Source organism: Pieris rapae, chromosome 20, assembly GCF_905147795.1.
Source record: "Pieris rapae chromosome 20, ilPieRapa1.1, whole genome shotgun sequence".
NCBI lineage: Eukaryota > Metazoa > Arthropoda > Insecta > Lepidoptera > Pieridae > Pieris > Pieris rapae.
Window position 1 is genome coordinate 7,522,858 of NC_059528.1, and position 24,522 is coordinate 7,547,379.

Genomic DNA, 24,522 nt, shown 5'->3' on the forward strand with positions numbered 1-24,522 from the left:
AGTGGCGGAGTGTTTATTGCCAGTTCTTCTCGTCCGTTTTACGCCCTTGATTTGAACTGGAAATAAATGTAAAATTAGTACCATTTAATGTATTTCTTTATTTTATGTACATGGTCTTTGGGTATAATTATTAAATCAATGTATACAAATATTGTAAGAGCTATTTTAAAAGACATTTTCGAAGGGGCAATAGACATTTTAAAGATTTTTAACATGTATTTTTGACATTCAACACAGCCTTTGTGACTTAATCGTTTAAAGATAATCTTCTTAAGCACAATTAAATAAAACGTTTAAGCAATTACTTTTCAAGGCTGTTTCATATTAAATGAATTATTATTAACAAATAAAAATCTAACGATGCTAAATGAAGACGTTTATCATATTCTGAGGGCTTAGTACAGTTAGTTATACAATGCTTTCACCACCCCAATACCTCAATGTTCAATAAATATTGACATCGTTATAATGCCCTTGCGTTGGTTTCTCTTCACATAATTCACGAGCGCTTGAGAAAGTAAAATTACCCCATTTTCTATCTGAATCTAAAGATTTATTATCATTTAATAACTGTAAGGTTTTCCTTTCGTAAATGTTTGAATGTTTTTGTTTATATGTATTACATCTTTGGCAATCAAATATACAATTTTCTCCTAAACTAACCAACATAGTAATAATAATAATTAAAATAGTAAATTTAAATTTTTTTTAGTTCCTGTGGCTTTAACAGCACCACGCTATATTGCGATAAATATGTATAATGGTTTTATAAATATATTAAACATTAAGTTTACGACGACATCGTTTTGAACAATGGTAATTGTAAATACAATTGTTAAAATAGACATGATAATATCTAATAAATCATTCTAATATGAAAAAAGAGTGGTTGTACTTATATACAAGCGTTAGAAGTTATACTTCTTTGCCGTATGGGAAAAAAACTAAAACGCAGTAGTGATTAACGATGAATATTAAAATTAATAAAAAAAAATATTCAAATAAATAAATTATTAGTAAATTCTGTCACCGTCGTATATGAAATTGATTGAATATTAATATTTATTTATTCACACTGTTTAATTGTACTGTTATAAAACACGTGTTCTAAATATAAAAATACTACAATATACAACTTGAACATAGTTATCGATTTCCATGTCACCTAGATCTAACTTTACGATGTCGAATTTTAGGTGTTGGCGTGCGCGCTTATCGGAAAAATTCACTCTCATCATTTTTCTCCATCGCGTCAAAAGAAGTACAACTCCAATAACTAACCTTTAAATGTAATAACTAAAATATATTATTAAAAGGAGTCCCTTTAGGGAAAGTTCCGAAAAAACCTCGGACAAAGAATAAGTCTAGCTATTCAAAGGAGGAACTCTGCCAGTATATTCGGAACCTTGCCTTACGGGACTCCTTTTAATAATATATTTAGTTATTACATTTTATGCTTTTATTATATTTAACTTACGTAAGCTGTAACAAAGAAATAAATAATATTAAGCGATTTTAAACAAAAAAGTCTGAAGCCAAATATATCAGTAACTCTGTTGCTCACATAACCGAATATTCGAAATACAAAATCACGAATCAGTTATATACATGTTTCCTTACATTTCGAAAGTAATTGACTTTCTAGATCATTAGTATCCAATTTAGATGTTATTACTAGAATTTTCACTTTAACTGGACTTTAGTTATAATTAACCATCTCGTTATATATTGGGTTGATTTCGAAAATAGTCTTCTAAGCCAGCAGAGGTAGTCTTGATACCCCCTGATATTGTAGGTTTGATCAATGCGCCAATGGACTTTCTATGAAACAATGCTCATCTACTTGCCTTTAAAAAAACAAATTCACACACAGATCACATCACAGATATCTTAGGCTCAGACCCTGCAGCCCCTCTTTTGTTTTATCTTAATATATATATTTCTTGTGTGCGTGTGTATGTGACTAAACTCCTCCTAAATGACTGGACCAATTTTGATGAAATTTTTTGTGTGTGTTCGTGGAGATTCGAGAATGGTTTAGATTCACAATTTTGTCCGCTGGACAATGTTTTTTTAAATTAATTAGTAGTTGTTGATTTTGGAATGTTTTACATTGGATCCGACAGACGGCGCTACCATCGCACTGTCAAATTTTAAATAATATTCGAATTTTAATTTTAGTCTGTCCCTAAATTTAAAAAAAGTTTTGTTATCATTGTGTTATTGTAGACCATGTGCTGGATCGTTAGATATTGTCATAACATTTGAATAATAATTTTCATCAAAATGGTCCAGAATGTTTTAGCTTATTAAAAAAAGTTTGAAATTTTCAAATTAAAGACGTATAGACAGGACAACGTCTGTCGGATCCGCTAGTTGTTCTATAAAACAGCTCTTTCATGGTGGCCACACTAGACTCGTCCTTCTAGAAGTTAATGCTAATAATAATAATAATGCTTTTGTGTGTATAGATTATTACAGCTAATATAGAAATTAAAAATATTCAATTGTTATTATGTATTTGTATGCTAGTAGCTGTGCAGTTTTTTATTATATTATCTTTGCAATCCTGGTTATTAAAGATTTTCAAATAAATAAGATGTTCATATAATCGTATAGAGTCGGGAAGACTATTAGATCCGAGTTTAGCACGCCGGCTTTTTCTCTCGGCCTACACCCTCTGTCTTCTTTACCGATGAAGAGGATGCGTACAGGTACAAATTTAATGACGTGGAATAAGTGATACCTGTATATCTTATGTTCTATAATAAACGTATTTTATTGCACAACTTAATGGCGGAGATCTTAAACGAATTGCCTAAGAAGTGGAATTTACAAAATGATACGTGATTTAACTTTTTACTTCATATACGCACTTGAATGTGCAATTTGTACGAATTCCGCGAAAGCGGGAGCTTAATACCGTAAAGCTTTTTACCGTAATCTCAACTCAATATTAAGTGCAATTAAATTGATTTTAGTCGCTGATAACAACGCTTAAAAGAAAAATTACTCCTTTGACGTCCTATTAAACCTTGATCAAATTATAGGACTAAATAATATATCATTAGTTGTGTCGACTCACAATTTTCTTAACGTACATAGTTATAATAAAAAAGAGTGTGTGTACTTATGTACACGCGTTAGAAGTTATACTTCTTTGACTTAACTTCAAAAATAATTATAAATTAATAAAAATAAAATTTAAACAAATTTAATAAGTTTCTCTCTTAAAAACTTAAATGTTTTATTAGCGCCTGTGTACTTGAACCCCACGGCCGAAGAGTCTACTCCCAAGGGAACAAAGTTGGAGGAAATACTTATATTTGAGCCGATATTAAATAATAATTGTATAATATTATTATTTCAAATATGGATATGCTTAAGCTAGCGGCCCGTCTCGGCCTCGCACAGGTAAACATTAGTTTTTTTGAACATGTTTTTTATTATTGTGAAACCTTTTTCTTTCTATCATCTTTTGCAACGCAAGCGATGAAAGATATTTTATAGGCATTGTTTGACATCTTGGATAACAATATTTACCTTAATTTTTGATTGCATTTGAAATAGCCTATATAAATCAGTGATAATATAGCATTGAAATGATGAAAGAATTTTTTTAAATCGGTCTATTTATTTTGAAGCCAATTCGTTACAAACATACTTACATAAAAATCTTTCCTCTTTATCATATTATAGTATAGAAGTATAGATTTCTAAATCTTAGGTGCATGTTATTAAATTTTTAAATAGTTGGACAAATTTCGATGATTATTCTGGATTCAATAATGATTAAGATTTACAGGACAACTAACTTACTTACTTAGTAGGTACTATAAATATTAGAAATACATATGCAGTAATAATAATAATGCAGTGGAGCTACAACGAATGATTCTCTACAATGTGAGTAGAAAAGCTTATATGACAGTTGACTTGTGTCAAAACGGACGTTTCATTTAACGCAGCAGTGGTCATACATTATTATGATAGTCAAGATCTAAGATAAATTAACTTGCTTGGACTGATTAGACATTAAAATAATTTATATTCAAGCGATATCAATCGACCGACTGGTTTGACAACACGTTGATAGATTTATCTTTAGCGAAACAGATAAATCTCATGCATATTTTGATTAAGAGATTAATGTTAAAAAGATGTCCTGATATCTATGTCCTCGATCGAACATAGCATATGTATGTAACACGTCTATGTTCGATTGAATTCTTGGATAAAAATTATGTCAGTTTATATCACATAATATTTTATGACGCCTTTATACTAATTCAATAATATTAATTATTTTAATAATAAGTTAATAAAAGCCTTTTTGCAATTGGAAAATGTTGGGACCCACTGAAACCCAAAAGCCCCATCTGCTCGCTATAAACGGGAGGCACGGAAAAGTTTCTCTTAATCCATGTCCCCATCAAGAGCGTATGCTGCGCTTCTGCAAGCCAAGCAAGGAGTATAATCATGTCGCCGTCTCCCAGATCTGCCGGCTTCTGGGCGCCCCAAACTGCGGCTCGGGTTGTGAGCAACCCAAGTCTTCTCCAAGAACTCGGTTTGTGCCTAAGAGATGTGTACGACAGCGAAGGCCAATGTTGTTTCATACCAGGGCTATATATAACCAGTCTGGTGCAGAGATCCCCGTTAACCGCGTTGCAGGGACTGAATGCTGTCTCCGATTCACTATCGACATTATCTACATATTTCTATTTTATTTTGTTATTATCGTATCGTATCGTATAAGACGGTAAGGATAACGTATGTATTTCTATAAATAAATAAATTTAAGGAAAAAATTAATTTGTTAATAAAATAAAATCTTTCGTTATTTTTTACGTATCGAATAGTAATTGTGGTGTATTTATTTAAACATTTGCGTGTACAGTAAGGATAAACCAATGTAGGCCAGCGTTGAGATAATGATGTTACGAGTTTTTGTTTATATACAGCGTGTTCCAAATATTTCCATTTTTTTACATTTATTCACACATCACAGACTTGGTTATTTATACAATTGGATTTTAAAAAAACTGCATCGTCCAATTGTAGCGCAAACAATATTTTAAGTGGTTACACTAGTCCTCTCTAAACTTGGCCACTTAAAAAAGGCGAAGTGTTTATTGCCAGTTCTTCTCCTCAGCCCCAAACAGTAATTGTAAAAGTAGAAGCATTTCACATAATATATTTTTTGACATTCATAAGTGTACATTGTATTACCTATAAAAATGATTTTGAATTTGAACTACGCGAGTCTTTAAACGTCCCACTTCACAAATGTCTGGGAGATTAAAATATTTATAATAAAAAATCTCTAGACAATTAATATCAGGGAAATATTAATTCCGTTCAATTGCCATTCAGTCTTCTATAAATTGCACTCCGGATACTATTCCATGGAAATACGCTCCTCTAGAAGATTGAGCTCTTGAAGCTTAAGCTTCGTCGTCCTTGGACCTTCGTCGACATACTACTAATAATTGCATCGTCTTTCTCGAGGAGTGAAACTCCTAGCTCTTTTTTGCCTAGACAGTTTAATATGGTTTCATTTAATCAGCGTCTAAATAGGCATGTCCAGGACAACCATCTGGTCGGATTTCCCAAAAAAACATATAAAATTAAATCACCCTGTAGACGCGTGCCGCTAACCGAGCAAAAACAGGCCCAATGTATCACACTCGCGCACGTGTTACTATGTTGAGTGTAAAAATATTAACAGTATGCTTTGACAGGTTTATTGAATACCTTCGAATCTGGGTTAATTAATGAAAAATGTTCAATTATTTCAATGTTTTTAATTGCTAACTAAAGAACTGTTATACGATAACCGACTGTGTCTAAGGCGTTACTCGAATTTATTTGTTTCGCTTTAATCTTTCGTTCTAAATTGCTCTTAGGTAGCACGTAAATGTCTAATTAAATAAATAATCAATTATAGTTTCTAAATGTACGCTGTGCTGAAAAAGTTCGTGTACGGTACAACTTGTACCTTTTAATGGAGGATTTAAGTTTTTTTTTATATTAACCAACAAACCAAATCTTAAAGAGGGTGCTTAAGTCTGGCCATACTCTCAGGGCGTAATTCCCATGATTAAGGAAATCGCCTCGTCCATTTAGCCTGAATGAGCAAAATGAACAGCCTTGTGCTCGTACAGCTCGTAAAATTGAATATTTATCTCAACAGAAAACAAATATATGTATTAAAAACTTACAACGCTCAGTAGACGTGCGTGAAAGTAAATCACACAATCATCATTGATTTTGGCACAGATATGTGGCACACAACACACAAGCTGCCCCCTGGTATACATCACGATCGTCATATTTCTGGAAAGGCCAGCAACGCACTCACGAGCCTTCTGGCAATGTGAGTGTGGGATTACATAACTCAGGTGAGTCTGCCCGTTTGCTGTTATAAAAAAACTGCAAACGTAAAAATCATTGACACAGAATAACACTCTCAAATACAGAGTGTCTTATACGCACACACTTATTCACACACTCATTAATTCACGCATAATTAAGAACTTACACGATTTTTATTTGATTAGTTATAACACAGACAACATTTAGTCAAAAAAAAATGTTTTAAACAAGACAGGGGTACGTTTGATTACGTCACAATCATATGTCTATGATTAATAAAGTTTTATTATTATTATTCAAGACACAAGTGAGTGACCTATAATTAATGATTCAATATTCAAAGGTCAAATATAACAAGGATCAATAGTCCATTAATCGAATTGTCATATTAACGGTTATTGGCATCGCGCCGTCGATCACGATCTATAGATCATTGATGTTAATCGTGCTTATTGAATTTTGATTGTGTATAGATAAACTAATTAACATATATGTTTATTTATTGTAGTTTGTTATATTATAATTTGTTTATCCATAAATAAGATTTTTTTTTTAATTTCTAGTTCTCTGTCTGCTCTTAATTTATATATATATTTCTGTAATTCTCTAGTTCTTTCTTTGTATCATTAGTTTAATCATCAATATGTGTCATTATTATCATTGTCATTATTATTTTAAAAGTATTTCTATCCAGTTTATTTATTACTGTTATAACTATGATGAAAAAAAAATTAGAACGTAGATAAAAAGTACTAGCTTTTTTATCTTATCTAATAATAAAATCTCCGCTTAATCGGAGGATTAATTATGTAGGTCAAAATCATAGACAAAAATCACATTTTTATAGTAGTCTCATTTCTAAATCCCTAATAAAATTTAAACTACGCTTTTAGCAAACGTCGCCGTGCCGAGTCGATTTAACAAAAATTCATTGAATAAAATAATAATTTGCATATTGTCGAGTTTCAGAATTGGGTTAACATGTTTCGCAATCGTTTAGTAAAATTGCATTCATTATATATTTCATATAATTCGATTGTAATTTATTTTATAGTATCGATAGTGGGAAGCTGTTTTTTTAATTGTAATGTACCTATATGTCGGAGCAATGGCAATAATTATATGTCACAGACGTCCGACATTGACATCTGCGATAAGAGAGTGCGGTGCTGTACCTACGACCTGTTGCAGCTGGCTGGCATATGGACCCCACTAGCCTTGTATGGGCGGTGTATACTCATAAACTAGAGCTAAGAATTTGTTCTAAGTATAATTATTTAATTAAAACAATTTTTGCTATGCTGTTTATAGTGCTGAAGACAGCTATACTCTCGAAGCGTAACTCAACGCTTAATACATAGAAGAAAGCCTGAGTCAGCGAAATCTACGGCCTTGTGTCAAAATTGATATAACGAGTAGATTCCGATATTTTTTTCCGAATTACATTTTCGCAATTTTTAATATTTGGAACACGTGCTTGTTAGCCAAAAAAGATGATTGACTGAAATATCGAATTCCTACATGTCATACTCATTTATCTAAGTCGGTTAGAAATTATGTATGTCTTTAACAATAGTTAATCATCGGACGTCAAGGCAGAAAACGAAATTCTACCTCTTTCACTTACGTACGTACCCCGCAACTGAGGAAAATTTTGCTATGCACCATCATTATGTAGAACCAGTTACCCACCTAATATTTCCGTACCAATTCCAGTTAAGGTCCTTCAAGAAAAGTACCAATTTGTAAACAGGCAACGCAATTGCGAGTGTTACGGAGTATCCATGGCCGATGGTATACTTATCTGCATATGAGCCTTCTGTCTGTCTAACTACTGTTAGTTAAACTGTTCTGTAAAATATCCACAAAACACTTACCGCTCAAAAACACGCCAGCCACTAACAGGAGATGAGATTTGACATCCATTTTGAAGCACTTTACAAATTCACTATTTTTCTTCAAAAATCAATGGTCCATTGTGTTCTTCTGTAACAAGAGAAACAATAACGTTAATATTTAAGATAGGAAAAGCAGTACACAATTTAACATCTAACTTCAAAAATAATTCCCTTACAAACACAAAAGGCGCAGACGTAGAAAAAAACCTCAGGCAATCCGCCAACTTTGATTTTGTTTCATTAAAAGTAGTCTCTACTCTAAAGGGAAGAAAGGAAGATGAATTGAAGGAAGGATGGAAGATATTTAAGTTTATTATTTTCCGCCTACTGCCTGATATAAAAGGTTATATAAAAACTGATTAATAGAACAAAATACGGTTTCTATGCTGGCATTTACACGATATATGTATTTGTTAAATGTTGAAAATACCAGACCACAGGTCACCGGAACTATCAACCAGGCGCCAACTTTAATCTTTAATTAGGGACTGTACACTTGAATCTTACATTTTAGTATCAAATCAAATTAAAAATCCTTTATTTATATAGGTAACATAATGTACACTTATGAACATCATAAAAAATATATACATTAAATGAATCTAATTTTACATTTACTGCCAGTTCTCAAATCAAGGGCGTAGAACGGAAGAGAAGAACTGGCAATAAACTTTCCGCCACTCTTTTTAATATAATATATTATTATTAAAAGTAAAGAGTATTTTAAATTCTTAATATGTGTTATGTGGGTAGTTAATAATTATATTTTATTCATTATATTATATTAATACATTTAATATCTATATGTTCCATTGTATCTAAAAATGCCATTTGAATGTTTTAAATTGAATAGAAATGTAACTATTCCGAACTCATAACAAAATTCGGAGACATGTGAGGATCTCTTTGATAACTTTTTTATCAAAGGCTACCATTTACTCATGGGTGCATTGCCATTGAGAGAGAATAGTCAATGATTTATAGGCAAATAGGGGTAAATGGTCACATTTTAGAGTATTTTACCGTATTTTACCCAGTATTTCCTTAATAGAGCATTTAACAGGATTACTGGACAGCTTAAGAATGCTTAATTTTACTGGAGAGCAAAACAATTTTTTGGCAATGGACGGTAGTTATCACATATCTATTACTATGTCAAAATTTGGTAGTGTCATCATCGCTCCAGTGGCGCAATTGGTTAGCGCACGGTACTTATAAGGCAGTGGCCGTGAGCGATGCCGGGGTTGTGAGTTCGAGCCTCACCTGGAGCAAATTTTTGGAGATCATTCGATCGTGGCAAAGTTTTACGTTGATACTGTTGCTATTAATCTGTTCAGATGAATTGAATGAATATTAAAAAAAAAGACTTTTCGAAGGTATTTAATCGAAAATGATTTGTGATGAATGCCTTTGAGAGCAGTACGCCTTTTTAAATAGTACTTAGAAGTCGTGTCTGGAAGCCGATTCCATCAGATTACATCAGAGTAAAAAAAAGTTTTACAAATGTAATGTTTTGATTTTTAACTGGACCGAAACACACCATCACACAACACAGTCAAATAGGTATTACATAGTTAAATGAATTTAATATTTTTATTGATATTTTCCTTTCATAAATGTTTGTACCTTTTAGTATATGTATTCCAACTTGTATATCTTTTATTTATGTTAGCTGTAGGATTACGAAATAAATAAATCAGACAAGAGTTATGTAATTTGACGTTAGTGAAGTTACATTAGTTAATAATATAAAGCGACAACGAAATGTTAACAATTACCTTACACCAAGCCAATAAATTGTAAAACGTTGTTATGGTAATAACAAATGAGCCCTTAAATTATTCATATATTGATAAATTGTAATATAACATTCTTGATTCCGTGAACAATAGGTCATCAATAATATTCTTTAAAGGTAAAAGATATGTAAATTTTAAGATTCCATAAGTAAGTCACAGTTTTTTTTAGTCCAACGTCGCAATAGTTTTTTTAAATTTTTTTTAACAACAGGGGGCAAACGGGCAGGAGGCTCATCTGATGTTAAGTGGTACCGCCGCCCATGGACACTCTCAATGCGAAAAGGTTCGCGATGCGCTGCCGGCCTTTTAAGAATCGGTACGCTCTTTTCTGGATGCGACACGCACAAAGCGACTTGGTAGGTATTGTTTTAATTTTGTTTAATAACTTAGGGTAAAAATTAAAGATTTATGAATAAGTCTACATATAAAGATTCTCAAAGAATAGCATAGACGAACCTTACAGAATCTAGACTTCGTAAGTTCCACATTGTTTTCTCCGACCTGGATAGAGTTAAATTTACCGTTTTCGATATTAACCCGAATGGCTCTCATTCTCATTATAGGCTTTCTATATGTGAAAGGTGTTACTCTTCAGTAAATAGGTGTGTTATTGCAGTTTACTGTACTATAACATACTTTGAAATTTGTTCGAAATATTTTTGTGACATGCAAAAAACAAGATTTGCGCTACAATATTCTTAGTTAGATTCTGTATCTGTCTTGTGATTATCTGTCAATCATACATGCATTTCTTGGCCGGTAAGTGCGTAACTGACATGGATAGTATTGCCAGTAAATGTAAATTACTCATTATAAGGGGAATAATTTGAAGTCATATAGGCTGACTTAATAATTCATTGAAATGTAAAACAATGTATACTTTAATAAATATGACACAAACTAGGTTTTGTTACCTGTACTATTATTAATACACATATCATTTAAAAAACGTAGCAATCAGAACTGTTAGATAATTAAAACTTTGCCATTGCAATTAATGGAACGAATAAAAATAAATACATCTTAGTTGGATTTTATTAGATGTTGGTAGATAATATATACATACATTTCAAAATGGCGACGGTTATACAAATTGACCACTGCCACTGTAATACGCTAGTTGGTAATCCACCTCCTGATCACTCATGTCAATTTTTAGAGACTAAAGCGAGCCGATTTACTCATGATGTTTTCTTTTATAGTTAAATGTGCATATAGACAGAAAGTCCGTTGATTGATAAGAGACGCATTGAAGTAACTAGGCCAACACCTCTCTTAATATTATATAGCCTTTATAAAGTTTTTTATAATATTAAATAAAATAAATCAGTGGCGCTACAACCTCTTTAGGTCTTGGCCTCAGATTTCTGAATCTGTTTTATGATCATTTAAATCTAATAGGCAAGTAGGTGATCAGCTTCCAGTGCCTGACACACGTCATCGACTTTTTGGGTCTAAGACATGTCGGTTTCCTAAAGGTGTTTTCCTTCACCGTTCGAGCAAATGTTAAATGCGCACATAGAAAGAAACTCAATTGGTGCACAGCCGGGGATCGAACGTACGACCTCAGGTATAAGAGTCGCACGCTGAGGCCAACACTACTCTTTCTATAATATCAGTTAAATAAAAATAACACATATGAAAACGCGGCCACTTTAATTAAAATTACGAATCCAGTAGCAATACACGCCCATACTTGACTCGTCAAATCGCGTCAAAAATCATTTAAAACCCCAATCTCGCCAATATCTTATTTCTTATCTTTCTCAGAATGTATAATGGTATATTTTATTCCCGACTTCTCGGAACGATACACAAATAATGACAGGTGTACGTTATAATTTGACGTTTCTTTACGACTTGCACTTTTTGATTTTTAAATCCGTGGAATGTGGGCTGAGATATGGCAATTTTAATTGAAGATGCAATAATAATTGTGATGGATTTATTTTGGAATTTTTGTGTCGATAATGACACACGTTTGGTCGTACTAATTGTTAAACACAAATTACATTTGAAAGCTCTAAAACGTAATAATAAAATTCGCTTACACCAACTTTTTTTGGTTTGAACCGAGAAAAGATTTAGAAAAATCATGGGCGGAGTTTATGAGATATCTTAAGACCATATATCAACATATACAATATATATAATACATGCGAAGATCCTATAACAATACAGTCGGTGAAGCAGTAGTATTTATGTTTACCCGTTTCTCTCTGTGTTGGGGTAATATCATATATTTTACGCAACACAATGGTTTTGGAATAACTGTTTCGCTTGATCGCTGTACCGTTGAACGTGCACTGTTTTACATTTTAACAGTCGAGATGGAACGGAACAGGAAATACTGTTGTGAAAATGTCAAATGAAATACTATCCATTACTTTAAATGTTTTATTTATAGCAAAACAAAGCTATCTTACTATAAATGGAGATTTTTACCAAAAAATATTAGACGGTAAATCACCTACGTAGTTGTTCACAAAAAAACATATGCGCAGCAAAGTGACCTATTTTAAATTAGGAACGTATAAAGGTCATTCACCTCTAGGTTAAGTACGATGTAAATCCCTTGACCTGTTTTCTTTTCGCGATGCAATGACGTTTTATTTAAAAGTTACTTGAATTTTGCTTTAATAATAATAATCTACATTAGATATTAACAGATTCTTTAAGACCCTTTAAAAATTTAAAAACTACTCTTATGAACACTAAAACAAATATTTCAAAAAAGAACTTGTTAATTAGACATTTCTATATAAAATTTAGTTTCATAATGGATGGAAATTAAATTTTCTCGTAAGCATAAAAAATTGGACCTACTAATTTTTTTTTAATTATTAAGGCATTTTGAAATTAATTACAGAAAACATTGTAGAAAAAAATAGTCTATCATCGTAGGAGGATGACAAGAATCCTGAAAAAAACCGTTTAATTCCGCAATGTCTGACCTACAACTTGAACTGTACCAGGGTCGTATGAAATAAAAGAGGTCATCTGATAGCCTTGAGCTTGACCTGAACCTTAATAAGGAAAGTTATAATGGTCAATATTGCACGACTTTCGCGTCGAAAAGATTTCTGTTTGCCTGGTACATCGATTTAATTGCTGCGATCTTATCTTAAGATTAATGGGCGTAATTTATTTAGCTAAATAGGGCCAAACTATGAATTATGCGTCAAGCGGATATACGGAAATATGTTTAAATTGGTTTAAAACATTTTACTGTGGTGTTATTACTATAGATTTAATCAGGTCAGAATTAAGCATATCTTTTTATTAACATAAAATATACTCGTATGCAATAAAAATCGACAATTAAAAACATTTACGTGTTTTCATGTCTCGTTATTATTTTATTATTATTATATTTTTAATAAGAGACAAGTTTAATAAATACATGTTACGTTACATTTGTGACATAACGGGGCAAATTTCGTGACAACAGATCACAGATTATAAAATGTTTGGTACGTGTTATGAATTTTTGATTTCCAACTATTAGTTCTGACAATTTACTAACAAAAATATTCTTAAACACGCACAATGCAGTTTTATTTTGAAAACAACGATATAAAAGGCTTTACAAATAATTCTTTACATGGACTCTCTGGTTCTATACAATGTACAAGAAAAATCACATTTTTTTAAAAATAGGTGTAATATGAATATGTACCAAAAATTACAAGGTTTCCCAATAAAATTGAGTTCAAATAAGTCGATAAATTTGACAACATTGCAAATATGTTTGTGCATTCACAATTAACGACAACAGCCAAAAAACAACGTCGCGTATTGGCGTGCTAAATCAGTGAGATTAAATTACCTACGACTGGGGCAAACATATTATTGCCAAGTTTACTTGTCTTTAAATCATAACAAATTCTAAAAACTTTAATGGTATAAATGCTTAGTTTATAACCGTGTGCCGTATAGTCCTAGTAGGTAATGCTATAGCTTACAAAAAATTTTTAGTTATATTTTTATGAAATCTATTAGAATTTTATTATCCATTTTCCTAAATGTATATATATATATATGTACACAAAAGCGTGTGGTTAGTGCTATAATTGTGATTTTGAGGAGTCTGTTAATGCTGTTAATGCAAATCAAATTACAAGAATTGGACGTACAAGTTGTTGTTTGTAGTAAAATCGATTAAAAACATTAAAATTAAATTCAAATTGTTTAAGGTCGTTGAACCCTACATATGAAGGAAAGGGACCTAAGACACATTAATAACTAACATAACTAGTTCCAATTTAAAGTTAAATTTCGATATTTGTTTTCGAATACATGTAATCTTATTATATTAAAATATAGTGATAGTGAAATCCTATGATAATCTTAAAGTAAAGCCGTGCACGTAGGATAAAATAAATGCACAAAAACGGTACACATCAGTGTAAGAAGCAGAAAATCTCGTAATCTAATTCTTACATTAGCCATAGTGTACAAGAAAAACGTCTATTTTTTACTATAATACCCTATCTTGTTTTTGTTGTTTAAAAAAATATAATTGCCGGTGGAGCGTGTCTGATAACGTTAGCGATAGGGTTCGTGTCCACTGATTGCTATTTGATCATTAAAAATAACTATCTACTAATGAAAATTTAAAGTTTTATGTAAGTATTTATTTCTGCTACATTATAAAAAATTAAATTTAGGGATGGACCACCACGTAACATTTAGGATGAAAAATAGATGTGCGTTTCACAGACCCAACTGATATGCACACAAAATTTCACGAAAATCGGTCAAGCAATTTAGGAGGAGTTTAATTGCAAACATCATGTAATTTATATATCAGATTAAATTATACATTCAAATTCGTATGATGTGGACCGAAATAATGGTACTTACATTTAAATAAATATTCTGTCTTCTGATAAGGGTTAAAGGGTTAAATTTACGAAAATTTTTCGTCCAAAACTAGTATAACTAAGGTGTTAAAAATACCGTAATTCGTATGCCTAATTAAGTTATATAAAACATTTATTTACAAGAATACATACACTCTTTTAACGGCCAAGTTTTGAGTCATATAATTGTTTATAAGGCAGACCAGCAATAATAAGTATTTAAGCTGAAGCAAATCAATCCCAAGGATTTATATCATTTCAATATTCGGCAGATTAATAAAAAACTTTATTGATTAATTTATGTTTATGGAGATTGTTTGAATTTATTCAGTGAGAATTCTTTTTAGAATTAGAGTTCGTAGTAAAAACGATTACAATTTCCATAAGAAGTGGTTTATACAAGTCATATTAAGTAAAACATACTTATAGCTAATCCTTTACTGTGATAGCAGCTTAGCTTGCGGTACTGTGCTTATTGAGGTACCGTTCCAACAGCTGTGTCTAGACTACGCTAAATGTTACAATATCTTATTGTACTTTATAGCTAAACACTTTGTATTTATTTTATGCAAATGCTAAGTTATAATACAAATTCTAGGACGTGCATTCTCTGCGTAAAAGATTTCCAAAGACAGCTCATTGTCATTGCTGTATTTACTGTAGCATTGTTAACGAAACGTTAACTTCGATGTCATAAGCGCAAGGAGCGGTACTTTTATTAGTGGTAAGAAGGTTGTGGTAATGGGTGGGACATACGCCCCGGAGGTACCAAGCCACAAGCAAGCCCTCGACTCCCTGGCTGGCCATCAAGGTCGTGGTGACCGCCCAAATCAGACGCAGAAGAAGCATAATTGTAGAGATGAAGGAAGCTGGAATGACGTGAAGATTAAGAGCTGCCCGGCACCTTAGAGGACATAGGACTTTGAGTCAAAGATATAGGTGGTAATTGTGCAAAGTTGGATTATCATTGGATCCATAAGAAAGATCAAGAAGTAATCAAAAATAATTACACTTCATAGACATGATTCTCTAGGCTAGGTCTGGATATTCATAGCTGCTCCTCTTTTTTTTTAAATTCAAATCGATTTTTGTTTAGTTTTTATAATAAATTTATCTCTATGCACGTTGTTTTATTATAAGCTCCATATAAAAAAGTGCGTGCGTACAAAGTACACATGTCAGAAGTGAAACTTTGTAAATTAATTATTACTCAGGTAAAAGCCCCAATAGATGATAATGTACTAATGATAGTATATGATCAATCCATGTATTTGTATTCACACTGTTTACACACTGTATACGTGCTAAGGATAATATAAATAAATAAAAAATCTACGTTTACTGCAACACGGAATTGCCATCTAAAATTCTAATAAGTAAGTAAGTAAATTTTTCCTCGATCTTCCTCTCTCACTCTCTCTCAATCGGTCTCTATAGCTCTCTCCCTTTTCTTCGACAAACAAGCTGCAAATTTTCTCATTTTTTTACCTCATGCGCCTAAAGAAATTATACTTCAAAATATATATTACATTTTTCTTCTATCAGAGTACTAAGCGGCAAGCTTTAAAATAAATAAATATGATTAAAGAATTTTACTATGGACCCGTTATGTGTCTGTCTCCTTGTGTACTTATATATTTAATTATCCGTCATTAAAATTTTATCTGTCAGGCCATACTCATTCAAGTTTACATGTCTTTGTTTATAACCAGTTCAATTACGCTTCCTCATACCTTAAGCTCACAGCAAAAGCTCGCAAAACATTTTACGAAGAATTCTCTTTACTGTTATATACAATTTGATCTACTTCTCCTGACTTTTGTTCTTAAAGCGAAAAATAATGGTAAGGCTGATAATAAAATTATGGCAGAGAACATAATGCATTATAAATATTTTTTTAGAATGCTACTTTATGCATGACATTGACACAGAATAAACAAAAGTAGTGCAAAGTGTATGAGAATATGCATATAATATAATATTTTGAATCAATTTATGTTGATTTCTACCGAGTTTGGGTTAAAAATATATTTTAATAAAAATAACGTATTAATAAGTAATATAGTATGTGGTAAGTGTATAAAGATATGTATTCAGAATTATAATACAGAATCAACAAAAGGAATGCAAAATTAGTGTATGTATATTATATTATATTCGAACGAAAGTTAAAAGTATATTTTAATAAAAAATATTAAATAATTAAATAAAATAAATTACGTTTACTTTGGAACATAGGATCATAATGGTATCACTTATTCACGTTAATTTATAACAAATATAATTAGTTTATTAAGAGAAGTTTTCAGCATTCTACTCTGTGTATAAGTTAATAACTTAGATTAAATAGTAGGAGTGTAAGAAATAGGATAGATACTACAGTATATAGCCCTCGTTCGTGTATTAGACGAGATATTTCAGTTAATGTTAGCAACGAAATTCTCGCTAGCTAAAAGCTAGTCATAAACTTTCTATAAGCTTATAATGGCTGTTCGGTCAACAATTCTCTCCTCAAAACTTTTACAAATATAAGTTTGAAATCTAAAAATCCTTAAGTTTAGTTGAAGCTGATAATGTATTTCAGCGTCCTGTGCAAATAACACATTAATCATTATTATTTAATAGGTACACCAGATATGTATTATATGTTAATAAAACATAATATATATGGCGCCCGGTAGATGCTGCGAGTAAATGCTGCCAGCGTTACAGTTAATATGTGTTTTTATTTTCTGTTTAATTATTATAGCTATGTAAATTAAGAATATTGTGGCGAATTGCGTGTTGCGTGCATTAAATTGCAAATTGTAAGGCGATGAAGATGCAGCAACCATCTTGCAGCCAGTCACAGGCTTTCTTGGTAGAATGCTAACGCGACCCCAACTTACCCCAACTGTGATGTAATTGGTGGGTGGGATTTAGTGGGTAGGACTGTTGCGGTTGCGAAAATGCATTACCTTAAAAAAAATAGAATACCCTGCATCTTAAATCACATCTACCTTCAGCCCATATACTTGCGTGCATACCCTCACTTTTACACTATCACATAACACTTACTTAGTTTAATTGTATTAACATTTTTTTTATTTTTTGAATAGTTTTACTTTCTTTATACATATATATTTTAATCATTTTATATTATGTATTCCATTTTAACTTTATATTCAGTATAATTGTATTTTTTTATTAAATACTATATACGTTAGCTGAAGGAGTACGAAATAAATAAAATAAATACTGTATATTTGAGTGTTGGAAATAAATATGAATTGTTAGTTTTGTTCTAAATTCAAATAACTTTGTTTCGTATCAAAAACATCGGGGTACCGTTAGACAAAAAATCTAATCCAACGAAAGTCCTGTTTGAGGTCTCTATGTCAAGAATGACTAGACCAAAAATGTTAGCAAAAAAAGTTGACCCATAATCTTATTAAAACTCTTTTACAGCCAATTAAAGCTGTTATGTTTTTGCTGTCAGCGAGTAATGGACAATGACTTTTTTGCTGGTGTAAATTGGCACGTACGTTGTAAACGAGCGACTTTTTAATCGCATGTTAAATATTGCGACAGATTTTCAGTTCCAAAGATCTAGGTATAGCCATTGAAAATGTAATTATATGATTTTGAAATGTCATACATATGTGCTTCATGATCATGCTTGTATGAACTTATCTTCCAGCTATTTTTTGAGAAGCGCATGGATACTCAATGCCAGAGGGCTCACGACTGCGTTGCTGGCGTTTTAAGGATTGAAACACTGTTTTGAGGACCCTATGTCGAAATACTTCAGTAGGTAGCTGGTTCCACATAGTGGTGGAGCAAGACAGAAACTGCCATAAAAGTTAAAACGCTCAGGTTTGGTGGTTCGAGGTTATGAAATCAGCTAATGCTCAAAGAGAGAAACACAGAGATAGCAATTAACTTTCAACGTATATTATTTATCATTAACCATAGACTATCTTCAGTTTAAAACCTTGACGTATTACTATTTTCCATAATTTAGTTAGGTATAAAACTTAGTAACAAAATCTATGTATGAATCATTTTTTCTAGAGATTTTTCTATTATTGTTAACTGTTTTGAATATATCATACATACTAAATACACATAAAGGTGCTCTACTAGAAGACAGTTACAGATTTTTTGTAATAAGCAGAATTTTACAGCTAGATATATAAAATTAAATTAAAATCGCAGTCGCTCGTTTACAAAACAACTCTCACATCATCAAATAAGCATTAAATGATAATGATTATAGTATGATTTGAAAGTGAACACGGGCATGGAAACAAAATAAAATCATGATTGTTCCGCTGGTTCACAATGACATTACTTTCATTGCAATTTGGAAGCTTTTTATGAGCTTAATATGTATATAATGCTGTGAAATTCCAAGTTTTAAGTGATTTACTTAAAAAGCACTTATAAGGAAGTCAATTTATGGAAATTCCCTCTGTTTTCTCTGCCGATGAGTAGGCTACCAATACAAATAAAGTGACATGGAATACCTGTATCTTATAATATATAAAACATATTTTTGAAGTTTGACTTTTGGCGCGTTAAAAAAGTATGAGAGTAAATTTTTACGATTCGCATTGTTAGTGTCGTTTTTTTTCACAAATTAACCTAGAATAAGGGGAACGATAAAATTTTGAAAATATTTTTATCTTGTTACGCCAAAGAAGTATATTATTTAAATACCACATTGACTAAGCAAGGCCCCATTGCGAGCTATACTTGTAATTAAAAAGGTTTTAATGGAGGTAGAAATTTTTGTTTGTTCTAGTTTTATTATTAGTTTTTTTTTAAATTTAAATCATTCATCTAGGTAACATAATGTACACTTACACGTCAATAAAGAAATACACATTAAATGACAAATGCTTCTAATGCATTTACTGCCAGTTCTCAAATCAATGCCGTAGAACGGACGAGAAGTACTGGCAATAAACTCTACGCCACTCTTTTTAATCGCCAAGTTTTTTGTTATACACAAAGTATGGTAGGTGCTGCAACCATTACACCATGTTCCTCATGATATCTTAGGTAATTAATAGTAAATTATTAATAATATAAGAAGTGGTATAGGCACCACAAGCTGGCACAGTTAAAAGAAAGAAAAAATATTTATTCGATTAAAGCAAGATACAAAACCACAATTCTTTCACCAAATGGTCCCAACTCTGGCACCAGCACTGATTTTCAGTGGGCCAAATTTACGGCATTTTGTTTTATAGGGAAGGTCTGTCTTTTTTATTTTATAGTACAGGGGTTAAACGGGTTCATATTATATTAAGTGAGACCACCGTCCATAGACATTCTCAATGACAGAGGGCGAGTGCGTTGCCGGCCTTTTAAGGATTGGTACGCTGTTTTCTTAACCCTAAGTCGAATTGTTTAGGAAATATTTCAGTGCGCACCAGAATATAAGGGAGAATCATGCCCAACCAGCAAGCGTTCGGAGAATTTTTATATTAAACAAAATAAATTATGTATTTTGAGCGCATAATTATTTAATTATTGATTAATATAATAATAACAAATACAATAAAGATAAATGTATTTTAAAAAAATTTAAAATAATAAAATAATTAGTTTTTCTCTTCATATTATAAACCGTAGTCAACTTTCTCAATAACAATAGACATATTATAAAAACGAAAGTGACGTGTCTAATTCATCTGTCATCTTGATGATCGATAATGATCTATAGATCTCAACATAATCAGAAGTTGTATGAATACGTTCACTCTCATTATAAATGTTGCTTTAATTAACGTATTTGATAGTAATATTTACAAGAAAGTTCAAATCAAAATTGATTTATTCATATTGTAACCATTTTCCTCCATTTGTCCTTATTGTATATCAATCTCGTTCAGGTCTTTCCAGCCATTTCCACGATTTCGTCGGCCCACGAAAAGGTGGGCTCTCAAAAGGAGGGCACTCTGTAACAAAAGACCCGAGTGACAGATAGCCACCACCAATTTCCAGTACAATTAGGTCATTGGCATAATATACAATAGAAGAAAAAAGTAAATGCTAAAATGGAAATGGGCTGGATATACTATAAGAGGAGCAGATAAATGGAGCAAAATTGTAACACTATGGCAACCAAGAGGGCATAAAAGAAACCGAGGTAGGCAATTTAAAAGGTGGGCCGACGAAATCGTGGTAATGGCTGGAAAGACCTGGACTAGATTGATATACAATAAGCACACATGGTGGAAAATGGGCGAGGCCTTTGCCTGTGGGCACACAGAATCAGTTATCGTAGATTAACAAAAACAATAGCTATAATGTATATATTATGTATTCTGATATAAGGATATAAATAAATAAAATGTTAAAATTAATTTTTGATTAAACTACATTCTTCTAGAATCCTCCAATTGATTTCGTATGAAATCTGTAACTTCTAGTTTACTTAGTCCTGTTCATATATGATGCGGCCATTATAATTTTAAAGGATTATTAAATGATAAAATTAATTTTAAAGCGAATTGTACTGGGTCTATCTAGTCTGAACTGATCATCTGATTAATTGAAGAATGCAGACAGCGGATGTTTCGTTTATCTAGTGCGGTCAATGTGGATTTTGTTGACAATAATAAAAAGCGTATGCAAAAACTTTCTAGTGGCTTCAACGCTTCATTCCTGAGGTCGTAGGTTCAATCCTCGGAGTATTGATGTTTCTGCCTATGTACGCTACATTCGCTCGAACGGTGAAGGATACATCGTGCGGAAACCGGCTTGCCTTACACTCAAAAAGTCCACGTGTGTCAGTCACTGTAGCCTGATCACCTACTTGTCTATAAAATTGACAACTAATCATGAAACAGATAAAGAAATCTGAGCCCCAGACCTAAATATGTTGTAGTGTTTTAAGATTAATAAAATCACCTCAAAAATACTTTGTTATGATTAGTATACGTTTCTTTACGATGGTGTTAATGTAAAAACAGCTGATTGGTCTGTCTACAGAATAAGCTCGCTTAAAAACTTTCAAAAACTCTAAACGTATCCCGCAAAGATATAAAACCAAAAAAGCTTATAAAGGGAGATATTAAGAGCTTTAATGACGACGGAGTAATCAAGGTCTAACAAAGGGACAATGCCACTGGCAGACCGTAAATGTTCTTTTTATTTTATTAAAAGCACCTGCGAGGTGGTGTCGGCTTGGAACTATTTTAAGAAAAACTAAAATAAAATAGGCATCCTGTTATTAGGGTCAATAATCTGTCTTCCTAAATCTACCATAATACCTGTCTGTTTTTGTCCGTTTCGTAAGCAAATCAATTTTGATAATCACATAATACTTTACCTAATTTGGAACTTCGGATTTTTATGAAAACATTTAAATCTATAAATTGATATAGTCTGAAATAATAAAATGCATGTTAGACTGAACACTTTTTGTAATGAGAAAGTTCTTCTTTATACATATAATAAATTATCATTATTCGGAGGAAAAATCCTACTCTAACAGCGAATAGTGAAAAACTAATTTCAATTAAAAAAGTAATTCTTAATAGGCGGGCAACACACTAGCAAGCCTTCTGGAAATGACAGTGTCCATGTGTCATCTAATCATCACTAGCCATCAGGTGAGGCTTCTGCCCATTTGCTACAAGAAAACTTATGATTTGCGACGTATCTATCTCTATCTATCTATATCTATGTATCTATATTTAAAGTAAAATATTTTTCATCTGTTATTATTGGATCTTTTATGAGAAACATATTTACGATTTCTGTTTAATATTACTGTCGGTAGTAGACTTGCAGGCTCGTTCATCTACCACAAATTTACATTCCATGAATCATAAGCTCACACAAATCCAGAGACATTCTTTGATAGCCAGTTATAAAACGAAGAAAGGAAAGGTCAACATAAATTGGACGACACTTAATGCAACTAGTTTCAATGGCACAAGCAAAAGATCAAGTCGGCTTTATTATGAAGGAAGTTGAAGGGATCAAGTTAAAGTGGTCTCCTTTATGATGACAATTGGAATTCTCAGATTAGATATTGTGCTGGGTAATTGATATTTAATTGGCAGATACCTGTCAAGTTGTTTATGGTGAAGGAATAAATCGTTTTTTACGTACACAGGTATTGTATCATGAGAAATGCAACCAGCTTTAGGTGACGTGAATTGAATTAAACACTGTATACGCTTACGAACTCGCCTGTCTACCATATACCTACAGTGAATCGGATCTTATTCCGCCATACAAATGAAATGAAATGAAATCGTTTATTTGCTAAGATTACCATGTGGTACAATTAGATACAATATGTATATAAAAACCGCACAATCCGCCATGTATAAATAGGCATGTAAATATCATATTAATTTTATAATATCATATTATAGTACAAACATTCACATATAATAAATAATTAAAGGTAAGTTTAGTTATTTAGAATTTGTGTCTGTCTATCTAGATACTCGCCCACGCTATAAAAGCACATTGCCTTTGAAAATTTATTTTAAATTTGATAAATTAAACTAGGTAAAAGATGATGTATGTATACGTATGAAATGACAGACGTTATAATCGGAACCTCTTGATCACAATACACAAGGGCGATGAGAACTTGGAGAAACTGATCGGAGACTAACACAGAAGACAAAAGACCGATCATGAGAAAGACTTATTATCCTCAAAAGCATACTGTCATAAGCGAGGTACTGGACAGAAACTCGTGAAGAAAAAAGTTCGATCCAGATGCTGTGAGGCTCAGATATGAGCTGTCGACTGAAAAAAGAAAATAGAGCTACTTAGCTTAGTTACTTTGACCATATTGCTGATCTCTCTGATGGCCTGCCTCACCTCCCTACCATCGGAAGATCAGAGTCCTGGTCGATCGGTCTGACCAAATAAAGACAAGAATGGGTATCCAAACCTACACACTATGACAAGCTGAGGACTAAGTATACAGTGGTGTGGAGGCAGCAAGTAGACGTTTCGTTAGGGCTTTTCAAGGCAGACATGACATTCAGTAATGAAGAGGAAGAGAAAGAAAAGAGTCTGAATTCTGTGGTTGTAGGTATGCTTTAAGTGTGGCAATGAGAGATCTGACATCTGATTTAAAATAAATATTGTATCTTAAGATTTCTACCCCCAACTTCTAAGGCTGCTGAACTTATTTAGTTTGAATATTGGTTTCTTATGCTAAATTATTTTATTTTTCCAATTCAGCTAAGTATTATATATTATGATATATTGTATATGACATTTTTTTATTAACGTACAAAATCTTATATTTAGTTATAAGCTGTAAACTTAAAGTTTTTCAAATACTTTTATAACTACTCAATTTAAGCTAGATTATCTGGCAAACATATTTGTTTAAAATAATTAAGTATTTTTTGAATTGATTCAGTTTTTTTGAGATTTTTCGCTACAAATATATTTTCATTCACATCGGAGACTGTGGGTGGACTTACAATGATTAATTATTTTGACAAGCCGCCTACATTATTATTTACTTTGCCATTGCAATAAATAAAACAAAATAATAATCGTTTTTACTAAGAACTATGTGTAAACTTGATCTATGTATATGTGTTAAGT

The 24,522-nt window shown here is 31.9% G+C and overlaps 1 protein-coding gene and 1 non-coding gene across 2 annotated transcripts in view; one reads left to right on the forward strand and one right to left on the reverse strand.

Moving 5' to 3' along the window:
* The window catches only part of LOC110999490 (serine protease inhibitor dipetalogastin), a 54,065-nt gene that overhangs the window by 17,902 nt on the left and 11,641 nt on the right, over positions 1 to 24,522 (reverse strand). Inside the window, exon 2 of the mRNA XM_022268552.2 lies at positions 8,253 to 8,361. Within this exon, the coding sequence (XP_022124244.2) occupies positions 8,253 to 8,301 (49 nt within the window). The 5' untranslated portion in view covers positions 8,302 to 8,361. The remainder of the gene's footprint in view (positions 1 to 8,252; positions 8,362 to 24,522) is intronic.
* Positions 9,453 to 9,544, forward strand: Trnai-uau. Its single transcript is given in 2 exon segments — positions 9,453 to 9,490; positions 9,509 to 9,544. It is a non-coding gene; the product is annotated as a tRNA-Ile (tRNA).